The 24,159-nt window shown below is 54.5% G+C and overlaps 9 protein-coding genes across 9 annotated transcripts; 5 read left to right on the forward strand and 4 right to left on the reverse strand.

Annotated features, from left to right (window-relative positions):
• Positions 1-160: 160 nt before the first annotated feature.
• On the reverse strand, positions 161-871 carry BGZ61DRAFT_528278 (uncharacterized protein; the record flags this gene model as incomplete). Its single annotated transcript, XM_046253229.1, has 1 exon — positions 161-871. One exon carries the CDS (start codon positions 869-871, stop codon positions 161-163), a length of 711 nt encoding a protein of 236 aa, XP_046109818.1.
• A 1,828-nt stretch (positions 872-2,699) lies between these two features.
• BGZ61DRAFT_343144 (major facilitator superfamily domain-containing protein) lies at positions 2,700-4,200 on the reverse strand (the record flags this gene model as incomplete). The annotated part of the gene is made up of 5 exons (XM_046239567.1): positions 2,700-3,129; positions 3,183-3,285; positions 3,342-3,636; positions 3,695-3,900; positions 3,951-4,200. 5 exons carry the CDS (start codon positions 4,198-4,200, stop codon positions 2,700-2,702), a joined length of 1,284 nt encoding a protein of 427 aa, XP_046109819.1.
• Positions 4,201-4,720: 520 nt separating this feature from the next.
• On the forward strand, positions 4,721-6,999 carry BGZ61DRAFT_343421 (uncharacterized protein; the record flags this gene model as incomplete). The annotated part of the gene is made up of 3 exons (XM_046239594.1): positions 4,721-5,107; positions 5,186-6,856; positions 6,916-6,999. 3 exons carry the CDS (start codon positions 4,721-4,723, stop codon positions 6,997-6,999), a joined length of 2,142 nt encoding a protein of 713 aa, XP_046109820.1.
• Positions 7,000-7,185: 186 nt separating this feature from the next.
• BGZ61DRAFT_528281 (P-loop containing nucleoside triphosphate hydrolase protein) lies at positions 7,186-8,806 on the reverse strand (the record flags this gene model as incomplete). The annotated part of the gene is made up of 4 exons (XM_046253230.1): positions 7,186-8,385; positions 8,436-8,470; positions 8,538-8,656; positions 8,727-8,806. 4 exons carry the CDS (start codon positions 8,804-8,806, stop codon positions 7,186-7,188), a joined length of 1,434 nt encoding a protein of 477 aa, XP_046109821.1.
• A 3,498-nt stretch (positions 8,807-12,304) lies between these two features.
• On the forward strand, positions 12,305-15,362 carry BGZ61DRAFT_490792 (RAM signaling pathway protein-domain-containing protein; the record flags this gene model as incomplete). Its single annotated transcript, XM_046250364.1, has 3 exons — positions 12,305-12,738; positions 12,806-12,917; positions 12,972-15,362. The coding sequence occupies 3 exons, from the start codon at positions 12,305-12,307 to the stop codon at positions 15,360-15,362; spliced, it is 2,937 nt and encodes a 978-aa protein (XP_046109822.1).
• Positions 15,363-15,860: 498 nt separating this feature from the next.
• Positions 15,861-17,130, forward strand: BGZ61DRAFT_443587 (uncharacterized protein). The gene has a single exon (XM_046244888.1). The coding sequence runs from the start codon at positions 16,165-16,167 to the stop codon at positions 16,948-16,950; it is 786 nt and encodes a 261-aa protein (XP_046109823.1). The 5' UTR covers positions 15,861-16,164; the 3' UTR covers positions 16,951-17,130.
• BGZ61DRAFT_382818 (steroid alpha reductase family protein) lies at positions 17,131-18,435 on the reverse strand. Its single transcript, XM_046242675.1, has 3 exons — positions 18,324-18,435; positions 18,044-18,268; positions 17,131-17,960 (listed from the first exon to the last, which is right to left on the reverse strand). The coding sequence occupies exons 1-3, from the start codon at positions 18,355-18,357 to the stop codon at positions 17,296-17,298; spliced, it is 924 nt and encodes a 307-aa protein (XP_046109824.1). The 5' UTR covers positions 18,358-18,435; the 3' UTR covers positions 17,131-17,295.
• Positions 18,436-19,976: 1,541 nt separating this feature from the next.
• Positions 19,977-22,693, forward strand: BGZ61DRAFT_560763 (uncharacterized protein; the record flags this gene model as incomplete). The annotated part of the gene is made up of 1 exon (XM_046255795.1): positions 19,977-22,693. The coding sequence occupies one exon, from the start codon at positions 19,977-19,979 to the stop codon at positions 22,308-22,310; it is 2,334 nt and encodes a 777-aa protein (XP_046109825.1). The 3' UTR covers positions 22,311-22,693.
• A 221-nt stretch (positions 22,694-22,914) lies between these two features.
• BGZ61DRAFT_133939 (ribosomal protein S8e/ribosomal biogenesis NSA2) lies at positions 22,915-24,138 on the forward strand. The gene is made up of 3 exons (XM_046237194.1): positions 22,915-23,101; positions 23,175-23,249; positions 23,313-24,138. The coding sequence occupies exons 2-3, from the start codon at positions 23,186-23,188 to the stop codon at positions 23,870-23,872; spliced, it is 624 nt and encodes a 207-aa protein (XP_046109826.1). The 5' UTR covers positions 22,915-23,101; positions 23,175-23,185; the 3' UTR covers positions 23,873-24,138.
• The last annotated feature ends 21 nt before the right edge of the window (positions 24,139-24,159 follow it).

Below are 24,159 nucleotides of genomic sequence, written 5' to 3' on the forward strand. Positions count from 1 at the left end.
TCGCCCAAATAACTACCAAAATGAATATAGTCGAAGAGAAACTTTTTTCCACAGAGTGTCCTGATCATCCATCTCCATTGCATTCTCATATCCACATGATGCCAGCGCCATCAACGGCCGGTCATTAATGCTGTTTTTTGTTTTTCGTATAGTCATGTGCTCAGTAGTCGGTCTTGCAGCACCAAGACTGGCACGTCTTCTTGCCGATGCACTCGATCTCAAGCTTGACGAAGGAGATCTTGTCGGCGGACTTCTGACCGTAGGGCTCAGAAGGGCAGCGGCCGGCGTCGATAGCAATGTAGTACTTGTCACCGCAGAGATCACCGTGGTCGCCAATCTCGGAGAAGGGTATGGTGCACTTGTCGCCGAAGCAGTAGGCGTTGGCGTTGAGCTTCTTCAGGGACTTGGGGCCGGAAGGCGAGGGGTAGATGCCCAGGTACGAGATCTTCTTGTCCGAAGGCCAGTATCCGCCCTTGTAGGTGACGGTGAGGCAGTCGTCCTTGCTGCCAGGCTCACAAGGGCCGACAACGCCAGTGACCTTGTAGTCGCCGCCCTTCTTGCAGTCGACAGAGACGTCGAAGGAGCCTTCGTATCGAGCGTAGCTATAGTCCCAGCCGTACTTGGTGTACTTGGCCTTCTTGTCGGGGCACTTCATGTGGCAGACCTTGGACGGGTAGGAGTAGTCGCCATAATCGGCCTCGGCCTCGGCCTCACGCTCCTCCACGTCGCGCTTGTCACCGTAGGGGATGGGCTTGCATCTCGCGGGCTCCCAGATGATCTTGGAGCACTTGTTAGACTTTTTGTAGTCGTCACCACCAGCGATGGCACCAGCGGCGAGAAAGCCGAAGACAGTGATGGCAGAGAACTTCATTTTGAAGAGGGTTTGGGGTTCTTGAGGAGGAGAAGTTGTTTGAAGTGAATGGTTTGTAAGATGATCTGATGCCTTGTGTTGGAGGGATGGTGATGAGGGTGATGATTTCGAAAACTTGACACCGGATCCCAAGGCTCTCTGTATACGTGGTTGAGATGTGTTCGCGCTAGGCCGTGAGTGAGGGAGTCTTTTCCCTGTCCATCAGCTGGCCTCACTCGGTGTCTGCTCTCAATCTCGATCCTCTCTCAGTCGTCTCTCGGCCTCCTCGACAGAAACAACAAGAACCGCCACTTTCAGCTTTGACAAGCCATAAACAACCATAGGCAGTCCTAGCGTCATCGCGTCCACCGTCTTTGTTCTTTGTTGCCAGGTCCTCATTTTAGTATACCCCATGTCTTGTGTTACCCCTGTGTCTCTCTTTGGCTTCGCCCGGCTCGTATAGCCACAAGCCTCTCGGAACGAACTCGGATCCCTCTGATGGTGACTTAATGCAGCCTCTTCGCACCCATTTGGATACTTGTTACCTCTCGAAGGCCTCTTACCTAGCGCAGGGCTGGTGCCCAGTGTAACATACTGAGCACGCGTAGTGCATATACTGGGCCATGACCCTAGTGATGTAAGACAGACAGCACAACCTGCATGTTAGGCTGGCGAATCCCGACTACGGAAACATGCTGGCTAATAAAAGCAGGGAAGGCTGGCTGAATCAAACTCGGCCAAATAAGCCAATTCAGTCCGGCTGGACGCCAATTGCAGGGCTGGATACAGGGCTGGGTGGACACAGAAAAAGCATCGTCGCCGTTGGGCGAGACGGATGAAGGCTCAGCTACCGATCTAAACACGGTGGCATATGCAAGCGGCTCGGTGCAATCACGCCAAGCCGCCGACTCTCTGATTTGAGGACATTGTTTTACTCAAAGTCGCGGTGCAGGTATCGATTGCCTGGGGACGGTGTTATTAGGTAAAAATACCATCATCATGATATGCGTACTCCGTCCGGCCTGGGATACCAGCTGAGACGAACGCCAATGCCCCGATATCTCGGAAGCCAATCGAACGGCGCGAACATGATGCCGCCGTTTCTTCTGCCAGCTCCTAGTGTAAGCCACGGTTCGTATATGCAATCAACCTGCTTTTTTCCCCTGGATAATTCCATTTTGGGTCTTGGAGGAGTTATTTTTGTGTGTAACTCGCACAGGGCTGGAGTCGGCGCCTTGGCGCGAGATTCTCAGCTCACAATGCAGGTTTCAGGTATAGAAGGCCGGCTTGAGAGGGGCCTCAATGTTGTTCTCCGGCCATCACATATTCGCATTGGCAAGACCATGACAACGTCTTAGTCTGCATTAACCAGGTCGATCATCATTAATCGCCGTTATTACAGATCGGGTGCGATCCGCTGGGCCAATGTAGCCACATCACCGCCGAGATCCGAACTTCATCCGAGTCCTCGAACGAACTCCCAAACTAGAGAAGAGAATAAAATGGCCGAAAATGTGTCGATTCACATCTGATGTTCTGAAAACAACGGGTTGGCTCCTCCCTCCTCGTTTCCGCGTCCCGTTTTGTGGCTCAGACTTTCGAACTTGTCTTAGCATTACTTATGTACGTGTTAGCCACCTCCGATATGCACCTCCTTTTGCGACGAGTCTGCAGGTCTAACCAAGGCTAGCATAATTTAGCAGAATCCATCTTTCAGCATTAAAATAATTTCTTTTCTTTTCTAAACAAGAGGGGTGACTTTGTATTCCATTCGCTCAGCCCAGCAAAACAACTCTATCCTTGTCGCCGCCACAACAACTCATCATACATGCATAGTGTATGGCGCCGTCTAGATCTTTGCATTTATTTTCCACCCCTCCAGTCGCGCGCGGAGCAGCCCAATCCCAAGGCCCGCAATGAGAAAGTTCACCCCGGCAAACACCGCGGCGTACCTGTAGCTACCTCCGTCATCTGTCACAATTGCTCCCGCGATTGGAGGGCTGGTCAGTGTGCCAATCGCTGCAATAGACAGGATGGTGCCCATTCTGAAACCAAGCTCCTCAGGAGGCGAGATGTTGGTGATGAGTACTGGACCCAGGCCAATGCCAGCGCCGGAAGTGATACCAAAGAGAACGGCAAAGGCGATTAGCGCACCGTCACCTCGGCCGGGGAGCCATAGGCCTAGGACCACGACAGCTGAGAGAAATACCATCACAATCATGACATTGAAGCGGCCAACTTTGTCAGCCACGTAGTTGGGTACCGTCCGCCCAAAGAAGCTTATCGTGTTAGCCAACGTGGCACCATAATGGACAAGGGCGGAAGATCTTACCTTGCCCCGTTCATGATGGGGACGAGAGAAATTGCCAAGGACTGCTTCATCCCGTAGTGGATCGCCTCAGTCACAATGTAGTTGAACGGCACAAACATGCCCCCTGCGTCAGAGTTGGCTCGGAGGATCCCATGGTGCTCAGGGTGCCCGCCCACTTACAGTAGAGGAAGAAGCAAGAAGCGGCCATAATACAGAAATTCGCCTCGCCAACGGGCCGCACGTAGGACATGATGTCAAAGGTCTGCGGCTTGTGCTCCCAGTTGGACGTGATGGTCACGTTGGCAAAGATCAGCATCCCCATGATCAGGAACGCACAGGTGCGAACCGCCCAGCCGAATCCCACGCTGGGCATCAGGTGCTGGACCATTTGCGGAAAGACAACACCCCCGATGGAGGAGCCTGCGACTACGAGACCCAGGGCGATCCCTCGCTTCTTCTGGAAGTATGTTTGAGCCTGTCCGGCGGTCAACGGCTTGTCTTAATGGTGGTGAGATTGTTTTGGAATTACTTACAGCAGTGAGAGCTGGAGAGAAAACTAGGGAGGATCCGATTCCGGAACAGATGGACTGGCTCAGCATGATTTGGTAGTACTCGCTCGAGATGCTGAGCATCATCAAGCCAAAGACGTGCATGAAGGACCCGATGAGGATTGGAACCCGGGGGCCATAGTTATCGAATAGCCTTCCGCCGACGGGTGAGAAGAAAAGCATGCAAAAGACTGCGAAATACTTAGCATAGATGCGAACCTGTGTCTCAAAGTTGACTTACACTCTACCGAGGGGATCCACGAGATGACGGAGCTCGAGTATTCTTTCAACTGAACCATCTCGTATTGCGCTTGAAACAACCCGATACAATTGACCCATCCAAATGTGACAAACAAAGCAGCTGAAGAGCCGGCCACCGTCAGCCAAGCCCGTGTGCCGCCTTCCCGTAGTTCTGGAGTCTTGTCATTGATTTCCAAAGGGCTGTTCTTCCCGCTCTCTAGGGTAGCGGCATCGAGTGTGGTTGTGGACATGGTGAACTCGGTATTCTCGACTGTAATCTTGAAAGACGCAGAGGAGTCCGATGAATTGATCTGTGCTGTTTTTAATATGAGTATTCATGATTGAGCAGTCTTTTTAAATACCCCCTTCATCACGTTGTGAAGTGAATCGGGACTCAAGACCGGCCCCGGAATCTCGGCCTCGGTGCTAAAGTTCGGCATTTAGAAGGTGATGACAATAATATTAGGGCGCTTTCTCCCCATACATGTCCGCTAAATGCACCATAATTTTGTCAGTAATAGTTCGGTCATAAAGTTCGGTGCTACCACACCAACTTATATCCATCGCCACCCCATCCGTCATCACCGACGGACTTGCATCCTCAAGTCGGTCTTCAAACTGAGAGATTCACCGATCATGTTGCCTGCAGCCGGTCCATTGCCCAAACGGCGTCGCCGCCGCCCCGCGCGGTCGTGCGAGCAGTGCCGACGCCGCAAGATCCGCTGCGATCAGGACCAGCCCTGCGCCAGTTGTGTGCGGGCTCGGGAGCCAATGCAATGCACGTATCGCGATGGGAGCCCCGTGGACGTGTTAAGAAAGACCAATGAACTAGTGCCTACTGTTTCTATTTCCAGTTCTACGACCCAGAGCGAGGCCTCGCAGTCCAGTGGCCCTGTGTTGAGCCGAGGACTCGTGGTGGGTTATCCCCGAGATCAACAACAAGCCCATCAACAACCCCCGGCGCAGCAGAACAAAGACAAATCACCAGCACCGGAACGCGAGAATCATTCCTCAAATCAATCAAATCAATCAAATCACTCTGCGCCATTGGTTCTTTCCTCATCGTCATCCATAACCCCCGTCACGCCTCGCCTTCGCAATGTTCCCGAGAAAACAAAGCTCTTCGGCCAAACCCACTGGCTTCACACCGCAGAGAAGGTACGCTTCCGTATTGAACAATGTGATGGCTCTGAAAATCCCACTCCATAAAGCCTCGCACTCCTAATACGCCTCTAGTTCCCGGTGTCGGGCAAGTTCCATCCAATTGAAGTTGAGCCGTCATTCAACGACGCCAAAGCCGAGCTGCTCGAGGCCCTCAACGAGGCTCGCAATCTCAGGTTCGCCATGAAGAACCTGCACGATGTTCAGCTCGATGAGCCCATCCGCGATATACCGGGCACACTGCCTCCCAAGGAGAAATGTGACGAACTAACCCGGTGTTACTTTCGCACCCTCGAGCCGTTGTATCGCATCGTGCATATCCCATCCTTCTGGAGGGAATATGATCGGGTGTGGGAGCTCCAACCGACAACGCCGGTTCCCTCCGTTTTCCTAATAAAATTAACACTAATACTTGCCATTGGAACCACATTTTATACCCATTTGAACGACGACGACATGAATCAGTCTCGCACCCTCGCACAGACTTGGATTCAGAATGCGCAATGGTGGCTGACAGGTCCATCGGAGAAGTCAACATATAACCTCGATGGGCTGCAGGTCTTTTGTCTCCTTATTTTAGCACGCCAAACTACCTTCAACTGCTCTGGAGGGACCTCGTGGCTCTCTGTGGGATCTCTTTTGCGAATGGCCATCACCATGGGACTCCACCGAAACCCGAAACTGTTTCCATCCCTGACTCCCTTTCAACGGGAGTTCCGCGCAAGGTTGTGGACAACCGTCTTGGAACTTTCTGTCCAGTCTTGCCTCGACCTAGCATTGCCGCTCAACTTCTCCGCGGACGGCTACGATGCCTGTCTGCCCTCAAACTGCAATGACGTCGATCTCGAGTCCAACTCACAGATCGTGTCCGCTCCGATGAGTACATTCACAGACTCGTCGCTCCAAATCCTTTTGGCCAAGTCCCTACCGTTGCGGATTGAGATTGTGCGCCTCCTGAATGATTTTCGAAAAGAGCAATCTTACGAGAGGGCCTTGACGTTGGGCGCTGAGATTCGAGTGGCCTGTCGCGAGGTGGCGGCATTCTTCCACTCCTACAGGGACGTCGACAATGGCCTTTGTAGCGGACCGAAACTCAGACCGACAGAGTTCCATCGCAAATTCATGGACATGCATATTCGGCGGTTCACCATGTTTCTCCATCGCGACTTCATGCTCCAGGCTAGGACGGACCCGCGATTCTACCTCTCTCGGAAGAGCTGTGTCGAGGCAGCCATGGTCATTGCATCCTCCAGCAAAGGTGCAGATCTCAGTCTGCCGATAGCGGACTGGGATGAGATGTCCCGGCTCGCGCTCGTCGGCAGAGGTCTGTTCAAGTGTTCGCTGAGCTTTGACGCCACTCTAGTGCTCGCTCTAGAGGTCGTCACGCAGCTCGACGACGAATCCGCGCCACAGTCTGAAGCCGATGCCCTCGACGAGATGGCCAAGGCCACACGAGAACCCCTGATACAGGCGCTGGAGTTCACCCGTGAACAACTAACTCACTTGATTGAACGAGGCAACACCAGTCTCAAGAGGCTACTCTTTGTAGAAGCTCATCTTACCCAGATACGGGCCATGGAGGCTGGTCAACCCATCAAGCCCGCCGTCTACGACACTGTTAACAAAACGTTGCGCTCCTGCGTCTCGGTGCTGCGCGAAAGCTGGGACGCAGCCACGCCACGCGAAACCGGGGGCACTATGGATGCCATGATGGCCGACTTTTTTCCTCCTGATATGCTTCCAGGGGTTAGTATACAATATGTCTGGCCAAACATGGATGACGTTGCTGACAGTTGTTTCTATAGGACACTGATATGAACTGGGACATATCGAACCTCCTCTGCTTCTCCACTCTGAATGAGATTGGCCAGATTCAATGGCCAGCCTAAGAAACCTTGAGTTCTCGGAAGATGAATAATGATTTGTTTAAATGCCGAGGTAATTCGAATGATAGCATCAGCTAGGCCTGGATACAGCATGCTGCGCCTCACGGGAGCACTAGCACATCCGATGTTAACAAGTGGATGTCACTAAGTGTGACCAAAATAAAGAAGGCATCATTGGTTCGTCTCTCATTAATCATCGTAATAACCATCATATGTACCCTGCATTGCTTGAGTGCTTACAAACTCCTCGCTGGCCAAGCCTCGCATGCATCTCGTTTCCAATTCTTGCGGGTCTTTATGCCAGTCACATGCAAAATCGCATTTGGGTGTTGTCGTTTCGCCAAAATACTTACAGATAATGGCATGTCGACATGCGTCTGTATTCTCGCAATACAATGCGAGGGCTTGAAGACTCTTCAGCCGGGCAATTTGGTTAGACTCTTCTTTAGAATCGGATCGTATCAAGCGCATCACCCGCTCGAGATCTTCTCGGCTGTAATAAAGAAAGCAATAACTTGCGTTTCCATCTCGGCCTGCTCGCCCGGCTTCTTGGTAGTAACCCTCGAACGACTTCGGAATGCGCCAGTGTACGACGAATCGTACATTATTTTTGTCGATCCCCATTCCGAAGGCGGTCGTGGCCACGATTATATCATAGCCAGGTTCGTTATGAATCCACCGGTTTAGAGTTTCTTCTTTCACCTCCTTCGGCAACTTGGCATGGAACGGCCGGGCTCCAATTCCTTCATCCCGAAGGGCTGCCGACAGGGACTCGCACTCATCTCGAGACAGAGTGTATATAATACCAGGGACGCTCTCTATTCTCTCTCCGGCATGTGCAAGCTCGGCCTTTCGAGCATCAGCCCTCCGACGGTCATAGACACCGCGGATCCACCGTAAAAAGTCAGATAGGCGGCTGTCGTCCTCATCTTTGGTATAGCGAATTTCCAAGTGCAGATTAGCTCGTTGGGGACTCATGAGGAACATCTTTGTCTTCTCCGGGGTGGCATCTAAACGCAAGATGGACAAAACATCTTGTCGAACCTGTGGGTTCGCTGTTGCAGTCAGGCACATGATCGGGACATCCGGAAACGTCTCCCTAAACCAGGAGAGGCGCTTGAAGTCCTTTCGGAAGTCATGGCCCCACTCGGAGATGCAATGAGCCTCGTCAATTGCGACCCGGGCCAGCTCCTTTTGTTCGTGGACTAGTTGTAAGCGTTCCCGAAAACGTGGGCCCGAACACAACTCGGGTGTAACATAGAGGAGTCTTGTGATCGGATGACCACTTTCCAGATCCTTCTCGAGGCGGACTCGTTCAGCGAAGGGTGTGTTGCTATTAAGAGAGCTGGCCTTGATCCCAGCCGCCTTGAGGGAATCCACTTGGTTGATCTGGCAGTATATCAGACCTGGATAAAAGCCATAATGTTAATGCATCTTACCATAAGACTTAACAACGGGGATACCACTATGGTGACTAAGAGCAGGGTCAGATCGGAGGAACGGGGCATGGGCGCCACGATGCAACCGGGATGATTACTCACTGCCCTGGTCGATAACGGCCGGCAGCTGAAAGCAAAGGCTTTTGCCAAATGACGTGGCGGCCTGAACGTAGACATCGTAGCCGTCAAGAGCAGCCTCAATTATCTCGCGTTGATGGGGTCTAGGGACGAGACAGGATGGTTAGAGGAACGCAGGGCACCAGCAGCAGCAGAGGCAGGACGCGTGCTAACCTGAAATCATCCTTGTTGAATTGGCGCCTGAGCGTAAAGCCAATGTCTGTGCATGAGTTGGTTCTCTGCAGGGCGGGCATGGTGCTTGCATCGGACGGCGGGCGGACTAGGGAATGCTAGAACTCGCTGTGGATGCTAAGCAACCTCGGTGTGATATAAGTTGCAGCGGCTGGCTAGGCAGCGTCTATCTTTGGCTGGCGGGTGTCAGGGTCGGGAGAAGGCGAATCGAGAGCGAATCATGGCAGGTTGGCTCATCACAGAGCACACAGGACTTTGGATGAAATGGAATCCACAGTCGCAGCGTGGCTTTGTCTGGCCCTTTCCGTTGGCAGCAGATGCGTGCAATTAGCTGCTGGTGGCGAGTAGAACTTGTTGGTGAGGCAAGGAAATATAGACACGAGGGAGTGTGACGGCAGGCAGCTAGCGCGAGTGCCTGCAGAGTGCGTCTCGATTTGCAGCTATCGATGCAGTGGACGCCGGCTCACCGTAACGGGGTACGTAAGATGATCGGAAACGGCTACTTTTGGCATCCGAGGCGATCTCGCTCGTATGGGTGCGTTGGCTGGGCCAACTGCGTGTTGTGGAGAAAACGGTCCGTCCACCGGGGTCGATGGTTGATGGTCGATGGATATTAGCCCCAGTGTACGGAGTAGTGTAGTGGGTTTCACAAATGGTGGTTTCACAAATGGTGGTGATGAGTTGAAGTGGTAATAAGCCGGGGTTCGGGGTTGGAGAATGACCCGGGGAACGATTCTTCTGGTAGCTCGCCCCAACGGATCAAACATGGAAGCAAGCTCGCTAAGTTAGGTACCTACCCGTCTGGGAAACTTCCATCACGTGCCACCGTTGACGGTTGCAAACGGTCCCTATTTCGAGTCAGTTCATCGTACGTCAGTTTTGCGCTATCTGAACGCAAAGCCAGGGTTAGGGTTCTAATTAGAGTATCTCTGGTCATCTCATCAATCTTGTGTTCCCGGGATTAAGTTACTTGGTCGAGGTTGGGACTCGAGACGGGACACAATCCGATCGAGGATGGGTTGCGTAGACTGGAATTCGCAATACGTGAAACCAAGGGATTCTAATTCCGTCTCACCTGCAGAAGCACGAAGCGCGGCTGAATTGCACCACCCCGTCGCAGCGCAGCATACGGAGTATCGTATCCAGCAATAGACGCAGCATCTTGGCTACCTGCAGCACTTACGAAGTCGGGGCACGGGATGAGGTGATTGTGGATGTTGGCACGCTTGGCCAACCGTCTACCGTTTATTACGTACGGAGGGCTCTTTTAAAAGTCTTGTTCCAGCACTAGTAGCGCCACATCCATTTATCCCTGTTGGTTACCTGAGATACATGAGGCTGTGACGGTCTCGTCAAGTTATCTGCTACGGCCGCTGTAACTTCAGGTGTAGGCGCTGCTGACCAGGATCTACTGGTCGCTGATGCGCTGTAACCTGCTATCTTTTAGGGCTTATGGAAATCAGCAAAGTACTTAGTGTACTTACCCTCGTAATGATTGCTTGACTCACTTACCTCAGCATTACTTTTTCTTCTGCACAAAACTTTTAAAAGGGCCCTCCGTAAGTGGCCAACAGTCGGCGCCTAAGTAGCTAAAAACGAAGCCCAGGTGCCTTGCATCTTTCGTGGCAGAGTCAGACAAGACAGGGGGAGGGAGGGTTGTGTGGGCTCCGTCGCCACCGGCCAGAAGCAACCACCACACGGGGCCGGCAAGCAGCTAGAAGCCAGACACGCAGGGGCAGAGCTTTTTAGCGGGTTGGCGGGCACCGAAGGATGCTTCCCATTGCTCCCGTTCGACTCCCATCTGCCCCCAATCGCCCCCATAGCGCTGATGCACTCGCTGATGGAGACGTGCTGGAGCACTTCATAGGCCAGTTCCCCTCCCTACCAGCCAGGAACCGATGGAGCCCTGACAGCTGTCCACCACCCACCAGCCAAGAGTTGAGCGCGCGGCAGCCAGTGTGCAACCCATCCATGCACCCCTCAACTCAAGTCTGTCGTCAACATTTCTAAACTTGGGTCCGAGATTCCCAGACGGGCGGGCGCAAGATGCCAACGCAAGGCTCGTAGTCTCATACTGTGTGCCAGTCGGTGGCGGGCGCGTGCGCATTGGCAGCGCTGTGCTGGCTGGGCGCCAGTCTGGCGTGGTGTTCCGTTCCTGGGAGCGGCTGCTGTTGCGACACCCTTCGGTCCAGGTCGAATCCAGGGCTTTCCAGTGGTCTTCCGCGCTGCCGGGCGGCGACAACGGCCCCGCACTGTACAGTAGGGCGTGTCAGTCACTGAGGCCCCCAAGGCGTTGCAGGGTTCTGGTTTGAGACCGCTACCCAAGTCCCTAGGCACGCAAGGTGGGTGCAAGGCGCGCCCAAGTGCGTCCCTGAAAGCGCCTGAAGCCAAGCCCCACGCTTGCTGGCTACATTTCTGGCGACGATGGACGTGAGGTGCGCGGCACCAGCCCCCCAGTCCAGCGCCCCGGCGGCCCAGGACCACTGGGCCCGAGGGTACCTTTACCCCTATATCATCCCCCCCTATCTTGGGACCTGGTGCTGGATGGCGTCAGGGGTGGTTGGCACCTATTACCGGGGCAAGGAAAAAAAAACCAGTGAGAGGGTGAGAGAGTGGCAGCGTAAGGACCAGCGACCACCTCAGGGCGGAGGAAGCTTGCTGGGATCTCTTGTCTCGTCTCGGCTCGTCTGTCACCTCCGGGCCTCTCGTCTCGTCGCTAGAACGACCTGAACTTTGTTAGCCCGGGCTGTAAGGTACCCTTGGGGAATGGGGCAGCCAAGACCACATGGATGGATAAGCAGTCCCTGGGTCCTTGGGTGGCTTGAGTCTCCGTGCTTGTAGTCGTACACTTCACTGCTGCCATGTCTTCGATTTCCAACCTGCTTCCTTTGACTCTTTGACTCCTTTGACTCTTTTTTGACATCCAAAGCCGGATCAACCAAAATAGGTTCGAGACGGGGGATATCCCAGCGGACCCAACCCGACAACATCGCCTCCACGCTGCATCAGCTCATCGCGGCCGTTCCCGCTCCGTCCCGTCCTCCTCTTCCTCCGTCCTCGCCTCCGTCCTCGCCTCCGTCCTCCCCATCCATCTCGCTGTCCATCGACCTTCGCTCCGCCATCTGTCGTCTCCTCTCAGACTCCCAAGGCACGTCCGCCGTGCTCTCCCAGACAGCTCCGAACCCCGGGAGGTCTGACTTGCGCCGCCGGCTGGCCTTTCCCATCGACAACTATGACCTCGTTGCACTCGTCTCAGTCGCCGCCTTCATTGGCCTGAACGCAGGGAAAAAAGTCCCGATTACGGCCCCGGCTTTGTTTGAGACTCCAGGGCCTGCCTCCTCGTTTGCGCGTCGACTCGGAGACATACGAGAGACAAGAGAGGGGGAAGTCTGAGACGGTTTGAGCCGGAGCTTCGTCGTTTGGAAATCCAACCCACGCTCACATCCACGCCTACGCTGCTCCTCGATCTACGATTCACGACCCACGACCCAACCCTCCACCGACCCGCACGCCCCCCGAATCTTCTTCAACTCCGCCCTCCTCCGCCCTCCTCCGCCCTCATGGACCGGCCAGACAGACTCCCTGGGCCGCCGCCCCTCGGCGCCGTTTCTCACCAGTCTACGGCCTCGCGCGGCCTGCCCGATAATCCTGCTCCTCCAACGGCTTCAGCGTCAGCTCCTGCTCCCGGCCGACGTCCTGTCCCTAACTCGGCCGCTACGTCCAACGGCCCGCCACTGCCGCCGCCGCCCATCCCCGGCCTGCGAAGCGTTCCCTCGAATGCGTCCCTCTCGGCCGCCGCCGCCATGACGTCCGCCCAGATCATCAACCTCGCACGCGAGGCTATGCGAAATGCGCTCGAGAGCGAGAACAAGGCCGCCGAGGCGAGTGCTGTTGGCACAGGAATCAAGACCGGCGTCACCATCGACCTCAGTCGCAAGAACATCCAGAAGCTACCCGAAGAGGTAGTCGACATCGTCAAGAACGAGTTGGAACGGTTCGTCTCTGTTCAACACTACCAACTTCTACCTGACACGCCCATGCTGATGCTCTTCCCATACTAGACTTGCACTCTCCCACAACCAGCTTTCCACGCTCCCAAGCCGATTTTCAGAATGCACTTCCCTGCGCTACCTGAACATCCGGGGCAACCAGATCAAAGAATTTCCCCAGGCTGTAATTCTGGTCCTTCCCTAACATCCGCGACACCGCGCTGATATTGTTGATTAGCTCTGCGATCTGAAGTCTCTCGAGATCCTCGATCTAGGTCGCAACCAACTCCGAGTGTTACCCCCCGATATTGCAAGACTCTCCTCCTTGAAGGTTTTGTCTGTCCCGAAAAATCAAATCCGCGAGCTCCCACTCTGCCTTGCCGATATGGGCTCCCTGCAGGTTTTGAAGTTTGAAGGAAACCCAATCAGCTTCCCACCCCGAGACGCAATACAGGTACAAGCAGCGAGCCCGCCGAACGAGGGCATCTTGCGCGACAGCGAAGTAACCGAAGTGGCCGTCACCTCGCATATCAAGAAGTTCCTCAAGCAACATGCGCTCAATGGTCGACTCGAAGCTGAGAATACGGGGGACGAATCGAGCGAGGGTACTGACACACCCCGCTTCCCGCTGAAACGAGTTGCCAGCGGCCGATTTCCCATCAAAGTCAACGGCGCAGATCCCGACGTTCGATCTCCTAACAATGGGACTCGCCCACCCCCAATTCCTTCCAGGTCGCACTACAGGGGTCTGTCACAACAGAGCACCACCGTTCGACGACCCGGTGTCATGCCTCTGACGATTGGGAATGTCAACGAGCGTTCCCGCAGCAACTCGGAGACGCTGCTGCGAGCAGATCGATCGGAGAGTCGTAACCGTCGGATGGGAATTGTGTCAAGAAAGCCGTCGGACCTGGGCACCCTCGACGAAACACAAGCAAACAACCGTTTCAGCCATTATCGCGGACTAAGCCACGGCTCTGCTATGCAAGGACACCCTGTTGGGAGCAAGAGTCCAGCCACACCCACCGAGCCTTATCTTCAACGACCAATCTACGTCCGGCGGCTTTCCGTCCTACCTGAGCGACGCAGAGAATCAAAGATCTTCGACCCTGTCATCGAAGCTGCCAAAGGAATCTTGTACTCGGTCTTCCAAATCCACCCCATGATCCAGATGCTTATGAGCCTGACGAGCGACGATTCGGCAAAGCGATCTAGCCTGGAAATTGTTTTTTACAATACAAACTCGCACGTGGAGGAACTGGAACAGGAGATCCAAAAGCATGACATGGCCTTGGTTGAGGATCAGGACTACTCGTACCGAGAAAACGAGAACGTTCACCGGGCATGTCAGACCTTGGTGAGTGCCTACGGCCACGTTTGCACTCTCTTGGCCAACAATATCGACATTTTTGTCAATAACGGAGACGCTCGATATATTCGAACTCTCCTGATGTTGCTGTACAACAGTATTATGGAGCTTCGTGTGACGCTTGCATGCGTTAGTGCTGAAGATGGACGACAAAACTCGACCGAGAGCGATTCCGTCGGCGGCCATACGTTACGGCCCCATACTCGGGAACCCTCGGTTACACCCACCGTCGAGCGGTCGACTATCTCGCGTAGTCGCAATGGGACATTGATTCCTCACCCATCGGTCAACCTACGCGTTGCCACCGATGTTCCCGTCCCGGGTCTTCCTCCGTACCTCAATGGAAACGGACGGGGGGCAGCCCCCCTGAGCTCGGCTACTCCGCGATCAGGGGAGTCATTTTCTTCTCTGGGAAGTCGAAATGTGCCATCCGAATTCAGCGAGGAGGATCGCCAGTTTGAGAAAGTCTTCCTGTCTTTGCAAAAGTCGACCGACGTTGTCATGCGCACCCTTCCGAGCTTCAACGTGCAGTTGATGGGTGGCCTGAGAAACGCTACGCACCGTCGCACTCCTGAAGGACTCCTCCAACAATGGAAAGGTCTCATCGCGATGTGCGGCACAGTAATTCAGCAGACTGAAATGCTGAAGAACAGGCTATCCCTCATCAAGCTTAAGGAGCCTGGCGTTAGAACGCAAGCCAACTTCTGGGGCTTGTGCAGGAATTTTATAGGCTCTTGGGCCGACTTGGTGGAGAAGGTAAAGACGGATATCAACCACGTATCGCTGCCGCCGGACACGAGAGACCAATTGCGGCCAATTCAACGCAGCATGAAGGAGACGAGCACCATCATCTACCAATCTCCCTGGCACTACTTCTTCCCTCGACCTTCTGGTAGAAACGGCAACGGTTCGGGATCGTACCCGCTACATGCCATGTCGCCGACACAAATGCCAATTACCCCCCAAAGCGCTGCCCTGGGCCCTGCAATGCAGGCCACGGTCCCCACGACGCCACAGAGCAGTTCCTTCGCATCTGCTTTCCATGGGAACGTGTTCGACCGCGCAGACGCCCTCATGGCGAACCCAGGCATCTCTATGGGCCGGAACGGCATGATCAAGGGACACATGGGCTTCAGCTCCCTTTCGTCACTCTCATCCATGTCCTCGGACGAGGGAATACATACACCATCAATCATGGGTTCCCATGGACCTCTCGGGCCAACCCCGCTGCGCCTCAACGGAAGTAAAGTTGCCTTCTGAACAAGGGAGCCAGCTCCCCACTTGGATTCTGAATTTTGTTTCATTTTTGCGGCCAAGAGCCGCTGTTTGTGTTTTTCTTGCATAGCACTTTAAGGGAGGCGCCAGGTTTTTGACTTAGCATTTTTTCCGTCTTTCTCTTTTTGAACAACCGCCGGAGGCATACTCATTCCTTCTCCGGCATAGCCTTGGCGTTCGGGTTGGCGGTTTTTTTTTCCTACTGCGCCAGTGACGGGGAACTAGGAGGATATCTGTATTTAATTCATTGGCCAGGCGGATCGATTGTGCTCGTGCGTGTACGGTGTAATGCAAAATGCTTCTGACGGGTTTAAAAAACGGGGAAGGCATCGGACCCGGTGTTCGAGAATGGACCAAGAGAGGCTTGGCCGGGTACACAGATTCACGGACTGGACTGTTGCGAGCGATACGAGACGGATTAGAAATATCTCGGGTGTACATTAGCGATAGAAGCAATGTAATATCGTATGGTTAAACGAGGTCAAACAGTTTATCTAAGTTAACAGCACTTACGTCTAGTTACAGGATCCCCAGAGTGGATGTATGAAGAGTAAGCGTAAGTAACCCTCAAGTCTAAGCATGTCCATCCAATCCAGAGCCGAATAATAGCAGCCAGTCCTTGGCCGCATGATGCACCCCCACCACCATGCAGCATCAGCTGCACAAGACGTATCTGGTCATCGGCAGTCCTGCAACGCTTCTTTGCTGTTTGTTTCTCTACTTGAAACCTCTCATCTCGCAAAAAGTCACACAGCGAGAGAAATAGAAAAAGGCCACTACCGCAATCATGTCAACCGCCGCCGCCGCCTCGTCCTCGTCGTCGGCCTCCCGCTCCCTCTCCCCGCGCCAGCCCACCTCCCCGCCGCCGTCCATCGCATCGCCGTCAACCACTCCGGCGCTCGCCCACGCTCCGGCGCCGGCACCGCCCCCGCCGTTCGCGCCGCTCCAGCCGACGCTCCCCTCGGCGGAGACGCAGCGGCATGTGGCCGAGGCGCGGTCGGCCGTCGTGGCGACGCTGGAGAACATGATGGACTCGGAGCTGCAGTGGCGCGCGACGACGCTGCACGCCAACTCGGCCGTGCTGGGTCGTCAGGCCGCCGACGTCCAGCGCGCCACCGACGGCCTGCGCCGCGAGCGCGAGAAGCTCGCCCGCGAGGCCGACGCCGCCGCCCGCCGCCTCAAGGAGCTCGGCAACGTGCAGAACTGGGCCGAGGTGCTGGAGCGCGACTTTCTCGTCCTCGAGGAGACGGTGCGCCTGGCCAATGGCGGGGGCAGCAGCTGCAGCTGTAGCGACTGCGGCAGCGGGAGCGAGACCGGGAGCGTCATGAGCGACGACGACCACGGCGGCGACAGGATGGACGTGGACGTGGGTAAGAAGCTGGAGGGCGCCCATGACGAGCATGGCGACCCGTCCAAGACGAGGGCTGACGAGGCCGAGATGGCCATCGACTCGGACGGCGCCACGGGGACGTGGTCTGAGGCGAGTCGCAGCTTGACGGAGCCGGCGTCCAGCACCGGCACGGGGAGAGGGGCCAAAGGCTCGGATACCGCATCGGTGTCGACGGCGTCATGAGGATGGGCAGCGGACCGACGAGCTCAACTGACGAACACGAGTGACTTGTAAATGACGTGAGAATGTGACGATTACGGCCTTTGGACTGGTGTTGGGGAGTTACGGGTATTAGCTTAGGGTGGTGGGACATTCATTTCCTGGGGGAACGACTCGGACCGTTGATCAGAATGCGAATGAACAAATCCATTTGTTTCATTGATCTATGGAGCCAACAAGCTGCTCCGTTTTATTGTCCACCTTTCCCCCTCGTGTAGCCCAGCGCAAACAAAGCTTCCAAGCCTGGCTTTCCGCCTTTTGTTTTTCCTCTCACAGGTTCTCCACTCACAACTGCGGTCAGAAAGAGATCTACAGAAGGCCAGGCAGCATGACGAATCGCTTCTTCTTGTAGCTGTCACCAAACTCCTTGCGGTAGGCGCGCTCCTTGCCCTTGGCCCAGTCGAACATCTGCGCAGCGCCAATGGCGATGAAGAGAGCAACGGTCCAGTCACGGCTGACGAGGATGATACCCACCCACGACAGCACCTCGAACATGTAGTTGGGGCAGGTCACGAGGCCGAAGCCATAGCCCACGGGGATCTTGCGCTCGGTGCCGCCAGTGGAGCGGAGCGAAGACAGATATCGGTGGACGAGGGCGTTGCCAGTCTCACTAAACAGGTACAGTGCGGCACCGAGAGCATCAATGATGGGGATGTCGGCCTGGGCGGCGAGGGACGTGGGGCTGTAGATGAAGTAGGCGCACAGGGCGCCGGAGATGGCCCAGTAGAAGAAGCTGTTCTTGAAGACGTTGAAGAAGGGCATGGTGTTGGCGGAGAACTTGTGGACGAAGAGCGTCTCGTACTCGCGCTTGACAAAGTGCAGCACAATCATGCCGAACGTGAGCCACTGGGTCTGCGACATGTCGCCATCAGCGTTCTTGTACAGGTAGGGGCGAGCGGCGACGACGGCGGCGTGGATGAGGATAGGGCCGAGGTACTCGATGACGAAGACAGTCTGCCAGCTAATCTGGGGGCCTTTGAGAGCAGTTAGAACCTGATAATATTCGCCTCTGGGAAAGGAGGTGGGGGTTCCCATGAGGGGAGACGAGGCGGCCTACCAAGATCCTTGACGAGGACTTCACCGGCAGAAGCAACGCCCTCCTCGTCGACAACACGGGCCCGGCGGTTCTTGAGCGTCTTCTTGGTGGAAGGGTCGTAGAGGCCGACTCGGTTGAAGTCGCCGATCCTGGCCTCCTTAGCAATCATCTTCTTGACATCCTCGACGGTGGCATCGGGGCCAAGCTCGATCGACTCGGGCAGCTTCTTGATGGGCTGCTTCGGAGCTGCGGGATGTCAGTTTCTTGGGCTTTGACAGGGGAATTGGCAGCGCGAGCGTACAGCGGTTGGTCAGCTTGAGGGTCGTCGGAGCCATCTTGGGCAGTGGCTGCGGGGAGACGATGCGGTGAGAAAGGGATGCTGTCGCGGTGTTGAGGATACCTTTCACTGGAGCAAGCAGAGGAGGGACGAATAATCTAAAATGGAGAGCGCCCAGACCTCGGCGGGTTGTGGGGCAGCGGCCGTGGGGGGGACCGGCGATACGCTTTGTTGGGACAATGCAGGTCCAGATTGGTGCAAAGTCCATTGCTGGCTTTATTTTGACAGGGCCGAAGAAAGATTTTATATGAATTGAATATCATCTCTCTCTGGGATTGACTTTGGGTCCCTCTCTTGCTTGATGTGGTGTCATTTTTTGACATCAAAGCCCCTTCAGTAGCTCTGTCGCATGTGGTTTTCACGGTCATGAATACTCAATTGCTCACATTCATCCTGGATCGCGAGTCTTTTCACCAAGCACAATACTTAATTCATTCGATGGAGCAGGAAAAATACAAATGAATCCACTGCTGTCAATTCTGCTCTCCCTTTGAAATCATTCCACGGACCATTGTTGGCGATATCTCTCTGTACTTGCATGTGATCAGTTGCTGCTCTTGGTAACAACAATCAATTCAACATGGCGCAGAGCCCATTCTTCTCACAATGTCAATTGGCAGACTCCACCAATATTGTCATGATATGTGCATAGAAGCTAACAGAGAATACTGCATGGAGACGATTGATTCACGGTGAGAGCCCACGCGAGAGAGGCCAATGCAGCCTGTCATGAGCCATTCACGCACTTATTCACACCGCGTTAGTCTTTCCAAGAAAGGCAACAATTGCAGATTCAACCCATGCACAATATGGCGCAGCATGCATCCTCGTTAGCACAATGCTTTGACTGCCTGCAGTCGAGAACCACATCCGAGACACCAAATGCTCGGCTTTATATGACACCATCCACCCATCACCAGAAGGTCCATAAACTTCTCCTCTTACACGTTTACATGGTGGCGTCAAATAGCAAGCCACTGGGAGTTGTCGAGTCTCGGCTTCATTTCACCTACAAGCCTGCCAGCTGATGGCCAGCTGCCAGCCCCGATTCACTGCCAATTCCCCAGCTTTCTGCCTAAGTCATCTGCTCACTTTATTTTTCGCGTCCAGAATTTGAGGCTTTCTTGCATCGCGTACCTATACCTTTCCGCAAGAAGCCTACATTTTGGTCTCCCTTCTTGGTTGACGACGTCACAATCATCAACAAACTCCTCACGACTAGATGAACACCCCTTGCTCAACCTGACTTGACCCATCGAGTTGGGCTTGAGTTTTTGTGAAATAGTCAGTTGTCCAAACTCGTTATATGACGATTGCTGACTATATCTCAGCCTCGACGTCCTTGGTGTTGCTGATGCTAGGCACCGACCCACCATCCTTTGACAACCACCGTTCGCGTGAACCTCTCAGAGGAGCCTACAGAACCGTCACCTAAAAGGCACGAACACCCACTCCAGTAACAAACACCTTGCCGGACCGAGTCGCGCCGCTTCTCGCTCTTTTGCTCAGCTACACATTCAACTGTGCGTGTTTCTTTCTTCACGCTCACAACAGCACGCCCTCTCTTCCTCGACTCCTTCCTTCCTACTTACATGGACTTGTCAACACTTCATCAGTATGATGAACCCTTGCGCGGCCGCTTTCACGCCGGGTCCATCCTCACCCGAGCCCGGTCTCGAAGACGACAGCCACAACGAAGAGAAACCCGGGCAAATTCCCACCTGTCCTAGGTCATGGCGAAGGAAGGAGAACGCTCGGCCTTTGGGGCCTGATGCTCTAGACCCAGACAACTACGATGCCATGTTCCCTTCTCTATCAACCTCGAATCCAAATACCATTCCTTCATCTGGCCATTCCAGCCAACCATCTTGCAAAAAGAATCGCAAGAAAAGAAAAGCTCAGAGACTCAGTACGGAAAATGATGATGTCAACAACGCGACCCCAGCCGCAAGCCCCGAGGTCCCGGGATCACCAGCATCCAGTAAGGCTGAACAGAGAACGGATGACCATCCTACAATCGAGAGGAAGGGTTCGGAAATGCCAAAACCGGAACGATCCAACCCTATAATTCACACGCCGCCGGGATCCTCTTCCGCTGAACAAGACCAAGGCAATATTTCCAAGCCTCCATCCCCACCGCCTCCCTGTGTACCAAGGCCCGGGAGTATGGAGTTGGTACGAATAACTCCTCACATGCCGCCCACGCCACAACCGGACTATGAGATGCCAATTCAAAACGACTCGTCGCTGGTGACTTACTCAGCTGGGCCACTTCCCCCCCAAAACGTCATCCTCCCACAGCCTCTACCGCTACCCGAACCACAATTCTTCTCCAACGCCATGGCGCCTACTGCCATGACCCCAGCACCAGGACCACCCGCCCCGGTCTACTACTATCCACCGCCGTATTTGCCGTATCCCACTGTCTATGTGACGATGCCGCCCGTTACGTGGCAGCCGGCGCTTGCTCAACCAAGCCCGGTCTGGCCGGTCCCTCCTGCCCAGCACCCAGTCTCTTGGCCCCAGCCTTTACAAGGGACAAGTGTTTCAGGACTTCAAGTCCAACCAAGGTTAAGCTCACGCGAGACATCTCGCCGCCTCAGAGGATCCCGAGGGTCGTCTCAGCTCAAGCGTCAGTCGATGGACTACAAACGGACTCAGCTGGGCAACCTGCTTGGGATTCCACGACCCGCATCGACCGCTGGCCATAAGACCCAAGTGGAAGTCTTGAAGTCAAAATATCGAGCGAAATCTTCTAGCCCAAGAAGACTCGCATCGAAATATCAAGTGATTGACAACCTGGGAGACCAGAGTCTAGAACACTTCAGTCAACATCCAACAACAGCAGGACTCAAAGTCACCGGCGAGCACAAGGGGCCAAATGGCACGAATGTCAACGAGCAAGTGTTTGGGGAACATCTCCTACAAAATTCTGTGGGCGAGGAAGTCTTCAAAGGGACCCCCGGGTTAGATGTTGGTCAGGCAAACCGGCGTGGCCGAACGAGGTCGGTAGTTGGTGTCGAGGATCACAAGGCCGGCCAACCGGAGTTTGGTATCTCAAAAGATCAGTATTCACGTAATACGCCACCTTCTACCGAAAAATCGGCTCACATTCCCCTCAGTGGTCCACCGACAAATGCTCCCAGGGCGCCAGCATCTCAGCGGCGAGTTACCCAGGGGTCAATCACAGTTCCTCAGCAGCCGTCAGGTAGCAGTCCAGCTGAGAATGGGGGTTGGTCCCAGTCAAAGAGATGGATGAGCGAAGAGACCAAGGAAAGAGTAGCGTTCCAGAAGATGCTGATCAATCTACATTACATGAGCGCTGACAAGTCGCCATTTGTTCCGCAGAGTCCAGCAGAATTGACGGCTTTCAAACTCGAAGCAGCCGAGTCTAAGAAACTCAAACTCATGCAGGAAGTAGACAAGCGACTCGCCAAGGCTGACAGCAAAAGCCTCGGGGATCAGAAAGGGAAGAAGGCCCGATTGCCTGCTCAGCTCCTGGGAGGAAAGATGCTCCGAGACAAGTTGTCGCCAGTCTTTTCCGCAGTACATTGCTTTAACAAGGAATTTCCAACTGAAGACGAGCTTCGGGTCGATTGGCCGTCCCTGGCTGAGCTGAAGGAAGAGGGCGACAAGCGCGCCAGTCGCTATGGCCGCTACTTTCCTCTCCCGCGACTCAACGTGATTGCAACAAGGTTTTCTGGGGAAGACCGGGAGAAGGCGTACAATCCGGATGGGTCAATTCGCTGGGAGAAAAAGGCAGTGAAACTGGGAGCACGCGAGATCATACCCGTGAATGCTGACTCTGAAGCATACACCATCACACCGGTAGTAGAACTGCGGGCAGAGGAGCTCCCAATTCCACTTCAAATGATCATCAAATACATCGACGGTTCCCAAGAGGATCATAATAGCCCCCAGGAGAAGGATAAAGATCAGGAGGGAAAGTAACATGCGCAAGATTTTAGCTTGGAGGGTGACGCGAGTTTAGGAAATGCTTTGGTTGACTATTTTGAGGGATTGCATGGAATAGGATCTGGGCAGCAGAAAGAGGCGCTTTCATGAGCACTTTGGGCTGCCATCGAGACATTAAGCAATGGGTTACTGGTTTTGGGGGAAGAGGCATAGCTTAGTGAGTTCGTGACCTAGTCCCTCGATATCAAGGAAGTTCAGCAGATGCCAGATGCACCTGCGTGTAAGAAAGTCACAATAATTTTCTCATCAACTTACGCACAATGGAACACCTTGATCGACATGAGTCCAAAACGAGGCAATATCATTAGACAGACAGGGCCCAAGATTGGATCACAATCCAATAGACATGATCTGCAGCTTGTTAGTGCACCGGTGTCTTGTGGGGACACGGTACCGAGGTACGTACCTGAGGCACGTGAGTTGGAGTCAAGCTCGCCAAATGCTAAAATCTTGGCGGAAGAGCCAATCCTATCACGTGACAAAGAGGGCTATTCGGAATATTCACCTTCCGTGGTGCCGCCGAGGTACGTACCGTGGGCTAGCGAAACCCGCACGCAGCCCACAACCACAATTTTGTATGCAACTCAGATCCTCACGCTCGCTCCGCCAAAAAGTTCACTCCTCCCACATCCGCCAATTCGATTGCCTGGTGACCGCCAACATCATCAGGTTAGTACCAGCCCGCGAGAGGACGACTCAATACTCTGATCAACGACATCGACGACTGCCGGTCTTGATATCCAGCTGATTGAGTTGCTTCATCTCTCGTCTCCCCTTCTCCTCCCGTCGTCGCCCTGAAAGAACCTCCGCTAACCACTTGGACATTTCTCCTTCTCACAGAAACCGCAATCATGGGTATCTCTCGTGACTCCCGCCACAAGCGATCCGCTACCGGTGCCAAGCGCGCCTACTACCGTGCGTAATAATTCCGAAAGCCCGTATAGTCCTTTGGACATACGTTCTGACCTTTCACAACAGGGAAGAAGCGCGCTTTCGAGGCTGGCCGCCAGGGTGCCAACACCCGTATTGGTGCCAAGCGTGTCCACACCGTCCGAACCCGTGGCGGTAACCACAAGTACCGTGCTCTCCGTCTCGACTCTGGTAACTTCGCCTGGGGCTCCGAGGGTTGCACCCGCAAGACCCGTGTCATCGGTGTCTCTTACCACCCCTCCAACAACGAGCTGGTCCGAACCAACACCCTCACCAAGAGCGCCGTCATCCAGATCGATGCCGCTCCCTTCCGACAGTGGTACGAGGCCCACTACGGCCAGTCCCTCGGCCGAAGACGCCAGAAGGCCCAGGCCGCCAAGGAGGGCAAGGTCGAGGAGGAGGTGAAGAAGAGCAACGCCGTCGAGAAGAAGCAGGCCGCCCGCTTCTCCGCCAACGGCAAGGTCGAGAACGCTCTCGAGAAGCAGTTCGAGGCTGGTCGTCTTTTCGCCGTCGTCTCCAGCCGACCCGGCCAGTCCGGTCGCTGTGACGGCTACATCCTCGAGGGTGAGGAGCTGGCTTTCTACCAGCGCAAGATTGCCCACAAGTAGAGTGGTTCTACTTAGGTGAAAGAGTGTCCACCCTTGGTATGGTGTTACGGATTTCTCGCTGTCTTGGTATTTCAGGGCATGAAGAGCTTCACATGAGCATCGGATCGGGTCCATAGGGAATGAAAAAATTTCTTGCGATGAATTGAACTCATAATCAAGGTCTTTTCTCTTTAATCGTGATAATTGGGTCTAGCCACATCTATTGGGGTGCTTTTTTCACCATTTCCTATTGCCCGCCTGCATAGCACTAACAATACAAAAGTTTTGCTTTCAACCACGAGAAGAAG

This window comes from Ilyonectria robusta (assembly GCF_021365365.1).
Source record: "Ilyonectria robusta strain PMI_751 chromosome Unknown BGZ61scaffold_3, whole genome shotgun sequence".
NCBI lineage: Eukaryota > Fungi > Ascomycota > Sordariomycetes > Hypocreales > Nectriaceae > Ilyonectria > Ilyonectria robusta.